Source organism: Callorhinus ursinus, unplaced genomic scaffold (assembly GCF_003265705.2).
Source record: "Callorhinus ursinus isolate GAN/ISIS: 27379988/994484 unplaced genomic scaffold, GSC_fseal_2.0 scaffold13, whole genome shotgun sequence".
Classification (NCBI taxonomy): Eukaryota; Metazoa; Chordata; class Mammalia; order Carnivora; family Otariidae; genus Callorhinus; species Callorhinus ursinus.
This window is the reverse complement of record NW_027397075.1, coordinates 34,088,944-34,102,367: the sequence shown is the minus strand read 5'-3', so window position 1 is coordinate 34,102,367 and position 13,424 is coordinate 34,088,944. Positions and strand designations below refer to the sequence as shown.

The following is a 13,424-nucleotide window of genomic DNA, read 5'->3' as shown; positions in this document are numbered from 1 at the left end:
GGAGTGGGAGTGGGAGAAGCAGACTTCCCGCGGAGCAGGGAGCCAATGTGGGGCTCGATCCCAGGACCCTGGGATCATGACCTGAGCCAAAGGCAGATGCTTAACGACTGAGCCACTCAGGCGCCCCGAGGGAGAGAGTCTTAAGCAGACTCTGTGGTGAGTGTAGAGCTCAATGCAGGGCTCGATCCCATGACCCAGAGATCATGACCTGAACTGAAATCAATAGCCATCACTTAACCAAATGAGCCACCTAGGCACCCCAGGAATTGAAATGTTTTTATGGTTAAGTCTAACTCTAATCCTTACAAGTAAGTCTCTAATTTATTCTGTATCTTAAATAAATCTTCCTACATAAACCTAAAGAGTTTTTATTTAGCGGTGCCTGGGTGGCTCAGTTGGTTACGCGTCTGCCTGCAGCTCGGGTTTTGATCTCAGGGTCCTGGGATTGAGCCCCACATCAGGTTCCCTGCTCAGTGGGGAGTCTGATTCTCCCTCTCTCCCTCTGCCTCTCTCCCCAGTTTGTGCCCTCTCTCTGAAATAAATAAAAAATCTTAAAAAAAATAGTTTTTATTTAGTCTTTATTTCCTTTATCAAAGAGGGGAATTGTAACAATATGGGAAATTCTCCACACACAGGTTGACGCTTTGTTCCGTATCTCCAAGGTTAGGTGGATCTTAACAAATCTCTGCTATACCTGCATTGAGGACTTTTGAACATAAATAATGTGTTGCTGTTTTTTAGTGAAGTTTATGTATGGTGTGGGAGAAGTAGTAAAACCAGTACTTGATTGTTTTATTGTTGGGAGTAGTGAGGAGTTACTTGCCTTACCCTGATGCTATACCATGCAAAGGAGTTGAAATTAAAGTCATAGGAGATGGAGGACATTGAAGAATCTTACAGAATTTTCAACTTGAGCTAAAACAAAAACACAAGATGCAGAAAACTTCCTTGGCAATAATGTAATGGGTACTCTTCAGATATTGTCAATTTATTTATTTATATTTTTATTTATTTATTTTTAAATATTTTATTTATTTGAGAGAGAGAGCATGAGAGAGAGAGAGCATGAGTTGGGGGAGGGTCAGAGGAAGAAGCACATTCCTTGCTGAGCAGGGAGCCTGATGGCGGAACTCGATCCTGGGACTCCAGGATCATGACCTGAGCCGAAGGCAGTCGCTTAACCAGCTGAGGCACCCAGGAGTCCCCAATTCTTTTTTTAAAAAATTTATTTGTTTGAGAATCATTTATTTGTCAGAGAGAGCAAGCTCACAAGCAGGGGGAGTGGCAGAGGGAGAAGCAGGCTCCCCACTGAGCAAGGAGCCCGATGTTGGACTTGATCGCAGTACCTCGGGATCACTACTGCAGCCAAAGGCAGACGCTTAACAGACTGAGCCACCCAGGCGTCCCACATCTGCAATTTCTCATTAAATTGATAGGTAATAGAGAATTACCAAGTTATGAAAACCTTTTCTGAAACTGTGCAGTTTCTTTTTTTTTTTTAAGGATTTTTTATTTATTTGACAGAGACATATCGAGAGAGGGAACACAAGCAGGGGGAGAGGGAGAAGCAGGCTTCCCGCTGAGCAGGGAGTCCAATGCGGGGCTCTATCCTTGGACCCTGGGACCATTACCTGAGCTGAAGGCAGACGCTTATCCACTGAGCCACCCAGGCGCCTCACTGTGCAGTTTCTTTATTTAGAATGTCTGAAGAATTTATTCTTCAGTCACTCACCCAGTTTTGGAGGGCATATAAGACGTGTATAAAACCTTGTTATAGGCACTGGATACACAGTTGTGAATATGACAGACCCTGGAACCCTGCTCTCATGGTTACATAGCTTTAGGTTGAAAAATAAGTTATGCTGGCAAATTAAATTTTCTGCTTAAAATATGTAAATAAGACTTTGATTCCAAAATTTAAAATAATCAAAATGCTTTTAACTCTGAAACTTTGGTATTTACATTTGATTTATAGGCATTTCAGGATTTTTAAAGAACACCTTGGAGTTTTTGTTATGAAGTATAATTTGTCACCACTTCATGATGATTATAACAGTCCATTCCAGTTCTGAAATATAAGGTGTGAATAGGCCAAATTCCAGTGTGTGTATTAACCAAGACTCTTGTTTGTAATGAAGATTTTCTTTTTTTTTCTTATTTAGATCTTATTTATTTGCCAGAGAGAGAGAGCACAAGCAGGGGGAGGGGCAGGCAGAGAAAGAAACAGGCTCCCCACTGAGCAGGGAGCTCAATGTGGGACTCGATCCCAGGACCCTGGGATCATGACCTGAGCCGGAGGCAGACACTTAACAACTGAGCCACCCAGGCGTCCTTGTAATGAAGATTTTCGAACCCTACCCCAAATCTCATCATTAGGTCTGAGGTGGTTCCCAGAGATTTAAATGCAGGTTTGGGGGATCATACTTTAAAAATATGTAAACATTGGTTTAGTAGGTAGTGAATATGTCTGTATTATTGAGATGTGTCTAAGTAAATCTTTAAATCAGATATGATTTTTTTCGTAAAAGAAAGCAAATATTTAATACTAAAGTTTTATATCTTTAGCTTATTTCATCTTTTGGAGAGGATAAGGTAAAGATTTCTATTTTACTCTCAATTCTGTAAAGTTACATATCTTTCTATAATGTCTTAAAAACACCTGAAATCAAGTTTCTGGACTTGGGAGAGCCAGGAAAATTAAAATAAGTCTTTGGGTCGGAAGCACATTATTGGTATATACTAACCATTCCTTGTTGATTCCATTCATATACTGTGATTAGATCCTCTTGCTTTTTGTTTTGTCAGGTTAGTCATAGAGGGAACTTTCCACCTCTTTGATTGTTTTAGGTATGCCTTGATTGTGGGAGGTCTGGGTTGGGAGAGGCTGGGAAGACTGTCGGAATACATGGTAACCCTGTTTTAGATATAAGGATAATTGAATAAAGCATAAAATTTTATGTGTTATTACCATTTTTTGTTTCTGCTATTTACTGTCTTTCCCCTACCCAAGTCCTAGCATATTTCCCCCATTCTCCAGATCCTCTACCTTTGAATCTTAAGTTTTTGTAATGCTTTTTCTGCTTTCCTTGCTTTAAAAGCCTTTTCTAAGTTTATTTTAGATAACTGGGGTTTTTGCTTTTCTTTTTCAACTTTAGGAATAATTATGGAATTATGGACATTTTAAAAGGCAGTATAAATATTAAGTTCATACAGTCCCCCTATGCACTGTGTAACTATAACCCTTCATAACCATGTACAATAAAAAGGGGACAATTAATAAAGTATTGAGGAGCATTTTTTCTGGAGTTCTGAAATACTCTAGTAACTTCTGTTCTTAGAAAAACAAACTGAATTTCTTCCTTTTCGTAGAGGCCATAGATATGTACTCTGGAGCCCAATATTTTTACTACTGAAGTTGCGTTTCTCAAGTAAATCCAAGCTGTATGGTGTATAGGTTCCTATAACTTTTTTTGAAACCTTTGGAGTCAGAAGTGTTTCAGTATTTAATGTTCTGTCTGTCTCCCACCCCCTGCTCCATAATAATATTATATAATACTGATGGAAAAGTATGAGACCATTCCACATAATCAAGCACATTAATATTTTTGCATTGAAACATGAATGTTCATAGTGAAATGATAACAGATCTGTCCAGGGCAGGTTTTACTTTCAGATAAGTCATAAAAAGTATATGATTTTTAGTTTTACATTTTAGGAATTGAAATTTTGTGGAATCTTTTTGAGCCCAATATTTTTAAAAGCCAAACTGTGTATTGCTAAAAAGGCCTTTGTAGTCAGCAATGTTAATTTACACAAAGTTTGTTTTAAAATATCATGGTGAAGTTCTTTCAAATACCAATATGAGTAACAGTACTATCTCTTTGTAAAGAGTCTGAGACAGTGTATTAGAAAAGGTTTCCTGTTAATTTTCAGTTGGATTTTGCATCAAAATCAAGAAATTATTACTGTCTTTGAGAACTGTATTTATTTATAAAAGTTACAACTATCATAGTGATATCTATGTGTTAGGGACCATTTTGTAATTTACACATGCTATCTCATATAACCCTCAGAACAGATGCAGTGCAGTAGGTTTTTTTATCCTCTTCATTGTACAGATGACGGAGTTGTGTCCTAGAGATGAAGTAATTTGCCCAGTATCACATGATTAATGGCATAACCAGTATTTTAATGCAAGCATCCTTACTCTAGAGCTCATTAAGCCTTGGGAGGTGAAGGACTTTTGGAAGTCATCACAGAGTTGAGAATAAAAGAAGAAAAGAAGATAAATAGAAACTTTTGGTTCAAAAGTGGGAGGGCAGTGATATTCTTCAAGAAGAGAAAATGTATGTCATTTCGTCAGTCTTCCTTAAGGATTCTGGAATTAATGGCCTGGGTTCAAATTTCAACTCTACAAGTTATGATTAGTTTGATCTTAGTGTATTAACTTTTGTACACCTCAGTTTTCTCATTTGTAAAATGAGGATAATACCTGTCTTCACTGATTAAATGTGATAATACATTAGAGAAATGAGAATAATGCCTGGCACAAAGCAAGCACTCAATAGATGTTAGTAGACAGATGAGTCACATTGATATTGGATGATTTGTTTGAATAGTTATGTCAAATGTTAAAGGGTTTGGTAGAATCAGAAAGGAAAAACAAACATTAAGACTGATTTCTAGTCTCTTGAGGTGTCTGCAAAAGTGGGGTGCACAGGAGTTTTGGTTTTTTAGTAAATGAGATTTACCATTAATTTGGAATTCAACACTTCAATTCTTATATAAAAGAAATGATATGATCACTCTGATGTAGCAGAGAAAAACCTCTGTGTTAAGTAACTGACAGAAAACACTATTTTGAGAAAAGCAAGTAATTTGGTTCTTATGTGTTTATAATATTAGGGATTACTGCCATGGTAGAAAGGAAATAAAATAGTAGCATACAAGTTTTAAGAAATTAAAACCATAGGGGCGCCTGGGTGGCTCAGTTGGTTAAACATCTACCTTCTGCTCAGGTCATGATCTCAGAGTCCTGGGATCTAGCCCTGCCTTGGGTTCCCTGCTCAGCAGGGAATCTGCTTGTCCCTCTGCCTCTGCCTGCAGCTCCCCTTTCCTGTGTGCTCTCTCTCTGTGTCAAATAAATAAAATCTTAAAAAAAAAGTAATTAAAACCATATTTGATTTTAATTAATCATTATTAAAATTTATAAATCAAATTATTTTCAGGTTACATGTTGCTTAGCATGCTTTGTTTGGGGGAACTGGTTTAATACTTTTATGTAAAATACTGCAAGGGAACAGGTTTTGGCTCTAGGCCCATATAGTTTATTAAATGTAGAGGCTTATTCTTCTGTCTTAAATTTATACTAATGAAAGAACAAATGAATAGCAGCAGTTAGTCTAATTTCATGTGTGTACATAGCAATTTTTTGTCCATTCAGTTCCCTTATTTATTTAAAACCCTCATTTATTTTTTTAATGTTCAGCCTTAAATGATCTTTTAAAAACATTTTATTTATTTATTTGAGAGAGAGAGAGAAAGAGAGAGAGCACAAGGTGGGGAGGGGAAGAAGCAGAGGGAGAGGGAGAAGCAGACTACCTGCTGAGCAGGGAGCCTGATGCGGTGCTCAATTCCCGGGACTCTGGGATCATGACCTGAGCCAAAGGCAGATGCTTAACTGACTGAGTCACCCAGGTGCCCCTAATGTTCAGCCTTAAATGATCTTAATATGCTATAGTTTGCTCACAGAATAAAAAATTCTCTATAATTTAATTAGCTAATGTATCTATTGGTAATTTAAATGTGAACCGTCTTTTTCAAATAAAAGCCCAATCAAAAGGTAGTCATCTAGTATTTTTACCAAGAATGAACCACTATTTTCTCTAAGCTACTTATTCATTATGGATATAGCTTCTATGTGAAATTGACTTACTAGTCTGCCTTTTAACTATGAAATATACCTTTGTTTTTGGAGGCAAATGTTTGAGTGAGAGTAGTTGTGTGACATCTAGTTGCACAGCTGTGAATTTCCCTTGTAATTCCCTTGTAATTAACGCTGCATAGTTTTCATTTCTGTTTTTAGCTAAGCTTCTCATTTTCCCAGTGAAAACATTGGGGTTTCTTTCTTTTTTTTATCAACTCATTTTCCCCATCTTGATTAAAATGTATTTATTCTTAAATCAGTTTTAGTCACTATGCTGAAATTTTCTTCTTGACCTTGCTGTTACAGTGTTTTTATTAAAGTTTTATAACTTTAATGACATTTATTTTAAATAATAGTTTCTCTTTCATATTCATAGGTTGCTATTCTTTCACTTTTCTCCTTATATTATGTCTGTGAGTTGGGGTGACTAATCCAGGAGATTTCCCCCCTTTTCAGTTAGAGAACATGATGTGCCTAGGGAATATAGATATAGCATGGTGGTTCTGGAGCCTAACTGCATGAGTTTGAATCCTAACCCAGCTGTTTGCTAACTTTGTTATGTTGGGCCAAATACATAATCTCTCCGTGCCTGATTTGAGAAATGGGAATGATAGTAGTACCTACCTTAGAGTTAAGAGGGTTTATTTTTTTTAAATTTTTATTGTTATGTTAATCACCATACATTACATCATTAGTTTTTGATGTAGTGTTCCATGATTCATTGTTTGTGCATAACACCCAGTGCTTCATGCAGGACGTGCCCTCTTTAATACCCATCACCAGGCTAACCCATCCCCCCGCCCCCCTCCCCTCTAGAACCCTCAGTTTGTTTTTCAGAGTCCATCCTCTCTCATGGTTCGTCTCCCCCTCCGATTTACTCCCCTTCATTCTTCCCCTCCTGCTATCATCTTCTTCTTTTTTTTCTTAACATATATTGCATTATTTGTTTCAGAGGTACAGATCTGTGATTCAACAGTCTTGCACAATTCACAGCGCTCACCATAGCACATGCCCTCCCCAATGTCTATCACCCAGCCACCCCATCCCTCCCACCCCCCCACCATTCCAGCAACCCTCAGTTTATTTCCTGAGATTAAGAATTCCTCATATCAGTGAGGTCATATGATACATGTCTTTCTCTGATTGACTTATTTCACTCAGCATAACACCCTCCAGTTCCATCCACGTCATTGCAAATGGCAAGATCTCATTCCTTTTGATGGTTGCATAATATTCCATTGTGTATATATACCACATCTTCTTTATCCATTCATCTGTCGATGGGCATCTTGGCTCTTTCCACAGTTTGGCTATTGTGGACATTGCTGCTATAAACATCGGGGTGCACGTACCCCTTTGGATCCCTACATGTGTATCTTTGGGGTAAATACCCAGGAGTGCAATTGCTGGATCGTATGGTAGCTCTATTTTCAACTGTTTGAGGAACCTCCATACTGTTTTCCAGAGTGGTTGCACCAGCTTGCATTCCCACCAACAGTGTAGGAGGGTTCCCCTTGAGTTAAGAGGGTTTAAATGGTTTAGGTCAGTGCCTAGTACATAACAGTGCTTCTGTCATTGTTGTCATTACTGTTTGGTGACTGTGGCTGACTTAGAGTTAAGAAGTGGTATAGCGCCAGAATCAAGAGGACCCAGACCGTCAGTGCTTTTTAATATTTCCTTCTACTTATGTAACTTTGTATACAACACACATTTTATAGAGAATAATTAAGGAGGTTTGTTTTTCAGATTTCTTCTGTTGTAGTCTTTGTATGCATCAATAAATTTTCCCTAGTGAATAAGATTAAGATCTGATAGAACATAAATTTCAAACTCTGCAGTCATTATTGATAAAATACCATTTAAAACCTATAATTTTAATTTCTTTTATAAATTGGTGGGTATTTTTAAAAATATGTATTTGGCACGTAGTGTTATCTCACTGTAGACACTGATATATCAGTATCATTATTCAGGCTTCCAATCCAATCTGAATTATAATACCATAAAAAATAATATCTAGAAATGCTACTGACTTCTACTGACTTCTAAATATGCAGCTACATAATTTTATTAATGTTTATAAAAATGCTAGGGGATTAGATTTCATTAGTAAAAGGAACAGAGAGATTTTGGTTTTTTAAAAGATTTATTATTTATTTATTTGAAAGAGAGTGAGAGAGGGGCAGAGGCAGAGGGAGAGGGAGAAGCAGACTTCCTCCTGAGCAGGGAGCCTGACGCCTGAGACCCTGCTTGACGTGGCGCTTGGTCCTGGGATCATGACCTGAGCTGAAGGCAGACGCTTAAACTGATCCACCCGGGGGGCCCTGAACAGAGAGATTTTGAATGCATGTTTTTTCATTTTTAGTCTTGTTAGTCCCTAGATGGAGTATACTAAAAGTAGCACATGATCTAGTCATGCCAGTGCATGACTCTGTAAGGACGGTGATCATTGGTTATATTTCCCATAAAGCAACCCATTACAAGATTGTGTTAATTCTTTAATTTGTAGTGTAAGTGCTTTGAAGGCTCTTTCTTGTATAATTGAGCCTTACTGTAGGAATAGTTAGAAACACAAGGAATTAAGATCTTTTAGTATGTGTTGCATTTTTTAAGACTATTGTGAGGACAGTTCCATCTAATTTATTGTACTTTTTTTTTTTACTTTTTTAAATGTGAGGTTGTATTTTATTGACTAATTATATGTGTTAATAGAGGGTAAAGTATATCAAATGTTTTTTTTTTTGGAATTATACTGAGAACATACTTTTTCAAATTTCACACCTCTCTGAAGTCTCTTCCTTATTTAGTAGTTGGAGAAACTAGAGATCAAATAAGATTAACAACTTGCCCAGAGTCATTTAGCTGCTCAAGGGTAATATTCACACCCACTCTGTGTGCCCTTAAGAATGCCTCTCATGTTATAACTTTTGGGGTTATTTGAATACTAAAGAATGATTTTGTGTATAGACAACTTAATCCATACCTTCACTTGCCTAAATTTCATTAGGGTAGACAATATAAATATTATTTGTAGTGGTAATAGGGAAGGGGAATTTTTAAAAATGTAAATAACTATGGTTTATCATGGTTGATAGATGTTTTGCCATTTTCAGGGGTTAATGGTCTTCAGAGGCTAATTTAGAGATGAGAAGAATATAGGCGTGGTAAAGATAGAACTAATAGGAAAAAAAGATAGTTTCAGAGATTCTTCTATACTTATGTAGAAAAATGCGGAGACGTTACAACCAAATAAAAAGAACCAATGCAGAAAGCAGATTATGTTTTTGATCAGGTATAGAAAACTAGTATATAGGTATTGGATTGTGAAAAAAAGATTATGGGTTATCATTTATTCTATTCCTTTGGTAATTTTCCTTCACATGAGATGTTTATCGTAATATTTTGGACCTGGAAGGGACTCTAGATAATCTAGTGATAGTCCCCACTCATCTCACTTTGAAGATGAGGAAATGGAGTGGTTACAAAGTATGTGTCTGAGGACACTGTAGCTTTTTAGTGGCCTAACAGGACCTCTCAACTGTAACTTGGATGGATTGCTTGTGCTCTTTTCCTAATACTCTTAAGTCCTTTTTTCCTTAAATAGTGTTCCTATCTGAAAATGAAATTGAAGCAGATACATTTCTGTATACACTTGTTTTGTGATTATTTCCTATTGATATTCTTTCATGGTGTGTTTGTTTAAGGTGGTGGGGTGAAGGGTTTATAAATTGTTTATTTGCTGATTGTTTATGGGTTATGCATTTATTTGGTATCTAAGTTATTGGCAATAAATATTTTCTTTGCTTAGAAATAAGAAATACTGGATTTAGATATGATGTATTTTAGATTTACTTTTTCTGTTGCTAGAATAATGTAAACACTGAAATCATATTTTTCTCTCTTCATTTTGCAGTAGTATTATTGATTCTACAGAATACAGCCAACCTCCTGGTTTCAGTGGCAGTTCTCAGGTAAATGATATATTTAGCAGTATGTTTTTGTGGTACAATGAATATAATCATCTGAGTTTTAAAGTCATAGATTAGTTTACTGGAATGTCCTGTCACAAACGTAACTGTTTTGAGTGCTGTGGCATTGATTGGGACTTAGATAGTTCTGATGCATAAACAGCTATTTATGTGCTAAATGATGAGTCAAAAAAATTTTTTTGAATACTAGTAACATGAGACCTTGAGAGGAAGGAAATACTGTAAGATGAAATTATGAATAATCAGCACATTGTTTTTCTCAGGGATCTTTATAATCTATTGATGAATTACTCATCATTATGTTGGAAATGTTAAGCTTTTCTGTGGGAAGTAAACTACAGATTTGAGTAAAATAGACTTCAGCTTTACCTCTCTTCTAATTAATGGTATGATTGTTTTGACGTTTACTTTCTGCATCTTTAACTTGGGGATGCTGGTATTTGTCAAATCTAATTTTGAGGCTGGACTTTTTTTTTTTTTTGACTTTCAGACTTAGAGAAAAATAACCAAAGTGGTAAAAGGAATTCCTTTATGTCCTTTATCTAGATTGTCTAAAAGTTGTCTAAAAGTTAACATTTGATCACATTTTTTTGTTCATTCTCATTCTCTCTTTTGCTTATGCACACATAAATTTTCTTCTCTGCATTGTTTGAGTTGGGTACAGACATAATGATCCTTTACCTCGAAATACTTTAGTGTGTATTTCCTTAAAAACAAGGGTATTGTCTTATGTAATTACAATATATTTTAAAATTCAAAAAGTTAACATGGATACAATGCTATTATCTAATCCCTGTATCTTATTCAGATTGTAGAAATTGTCTTACTATTATCCTTCATAGTAAGAGGGAAACAATGAGGTGTTTTTAAATGCATGTTCATTTGTATATTCGCTTTATGTGTAGTGTGGTTATTTTTATCAAAGTGAAAAGAAAATTCTTTTGGATCATGCAGCTTTTGTTTGTGTTTTCCTTTTCCCACTACTTAGGTGACCACTTCTATTACTTTCATGGTTAGTTGGTATAACTACTCTGAACATCCTGTGTTATCTTCATATGCATGCATTTGGCCTATTGTTTTATATTAAGTTCATAGATTAGTTCGCATCTCTTTCTGAACAACAGTGAAAACACCTGATCTTCTTGTTTCTTTTTTTTCTTTAAAGATTTTTATTTTATTTATTTATTTGAGAGAGAGAGCACAAGAGGGGGTAGGGTAGGAGGGAGAAGCAGACTCTGTGCCGAGCAGGGAGCCGGATGTGGGACTTGATCCCAGGACTCCGGGATCATGACCTGAGCTGAAGGCAGTCACTTAACTAACTGAGCCACCCGGGTGCCTGATCTTCTTGTTTTTATAAAACATAATGGGATATATCAGGAGAAATTTTAAAGCATTAAGTTGAAACATACCTTAAAAACTTGAGAGGAAAAAGCAGTCTTTGAATCTGGAAATAGCTTTGTATTCACAGTTGGACCTTGCTGTTTTCCTTTTGACCCTAATCTCACAAAACATCAACATCAGATAAATCCATTCTGTGACTGTGATGAAGTAAAACAAATATAAGGTCACTTCATAAACTGTCTAAGCACATATAAAAACAAAGTCACCATGCAAGCCCCCAAAAATACCAGACACTAATGTCCTGGCTAATATGAACAATTGCTGTTGCTTTACTATTTACAACTTTAGTGTTACTGTAGTGTTCTGTCCTTCTAGATACTCAACCACAGAATTACCCCCACTTCTTGAAAGCATCCCATCCACAGCCCTCCCCCAAACACTTAACATGAGCCTGTATCCTATAAGTTGGCTCTTAACTGAGATACCTCTCTCTTACCCACAGTGTGTTATATTCTTTGTTTCAGTGAGCGATAATTAAAACTTGTTCAGCTACAGGTGTGTGTTTCTGTTGGTCTTTGGCTGCAGGGCATTGACAGTCTCTTCATAGAGGAACAAGAAAAGGTTTTTCTGTAATTGCCATTTACATAATATTTAATTGAATTTCTAGCAGTGAGCTAGAAACAATAGAAGTTGAATCTGGGTGAAAAAGAAAAGTAGTAAGAATAGATTTTTTTTTGTTTTTTGGTTTATTTGTTTTAATTTTTAGAGCAGCACTTGATATTATCAGGTAATAAAGAGATTTCTGGTTTGAGATAGTATACTGAGCCAGTCAGTGTGTTAATCTCTCTCCAACCTTCACTCACCAGAAATCCCATTGACCTATTATTATCCTCACACTGAAAACTTAAAAGAATTTATAGAGGATTAAAAAAATACTTAGGAAGGCTGCCTAACATGAGAGTATGAAGTGTGCCTAAGGATGACAAAGCCTGGGTCTCCTGGATGACTCCAACCGTAGCATCTGCTGGAGGACAGGGAAGTTGTTGAGGAGGAAATCCTACTAGTGTTTATGGGATAGAACTGATAGGACATATTGTGCTGAAGGCCTACCCTTCGTTTCTAGCTATGTTCTTTAGAACAGATAGACCTAAAGCAAATTGACAAAAAAAGGATGGAAAATAAAGGAATAGTTAAGGATAAGCCTGTCAAATGTAAGAATACTAAAGAATATAGTAAAAACTAAAACAAGAACAAAAGAAAGAAAAGTGCATTACCAAAATAGAACTCAAGGAGAAAAACATAAAAGATAACATTTTTCACATAAAGAAAAGTGATATTTCTCCAAAGTAGTAATAATTTGTGTGACATAGTATAACATTGGAGTTTATATAAAGCAAAAATTGATATAAATTTTTGGAAAATTAATTAAAACTTAAACATGGTGGAAGATTTTGAAGTATATCTCAAGAATGAATTAAAGTAGTAATAATAGTCATAGTCGTCATTATTTTACACTTACTGTTCATGAATATTAAAGTAATTAAGGTACTTTACATGCATTACCTACTTTAATTCTCCGAACTTCCCTATGAGGTAAGTACTATTACTATTATTTTTTATTTTATTGAGGAGAAAACTGTGGCATACGGAAGTTAAGGAGGTTGCTAAAGGTAACATAACTAATAAGAGGAGGATGCTGAGATTTTAACTCAGGCATTATGGCTTCAGAGCCTATGCTTTTAAATACCCATTTATTCAACCAAGAGATTTTTTAAAAAAATTTAAATTATTTATGTATTTATGTTTTGGAGTACCTGCTATATACCAGGCACTATTACAGGCTCTGGGGATACATGATTGAACAAACACAAAACAAAGACCTCTGCTGTAACGAAGCTTCCAGTAGGAGAGATACTTATAGTAATAAAAGTAGACTACCTTTGAACAAAGTGGAGGGGGAGCAAGCCCATGTGAGTATCACTGGGATTCCCAGGTTCTGGGAAGAGGGTTAATAAGTAAATGAGCTCTGAGGTAGGAGCATGCCTGACATAGTTTAGAAGTCTGTTGTGGCTGGAGAGGAGTAATCAGTGGGGAGAAAAGTAGAAATGAGATAAAACTTAACAGAGGCCACTTGGCACATGACTTTCTTAGGCCATTATAAAGACTTT

General features: G+C 36.1%; 1 protein-coding gene across 5 annotated transcripts in view; it reads left to right on the top strand.

The window, feature by feature from the left end:
* COP1 (COP1 E3 ubiquitin ligase) overlaps positions 1–13,424 on the top strand; it is a 244,434-nt gene that overhangs the window by 74,518 nt on the left and 156,492 nt on the right. For all 5 annotated transcript variants that reach the window (XR_003209552.2, XR_003209550.2, XR_003209551.2 and 2 more), the window contains one exon: positions 9,840–9,897. Coding sequence is in view for 1 of the 5 variants with exons in the window: in XM_025877828.2 (XP_025733613.1) it covers positions 9,840–9,897 (58 nt within the window). In the remaining 4 variants the exon portion in view is untranslated. The remainder of the gene's footprint in view (positions 1–9,839; positions 9,898–13,424) is intronic.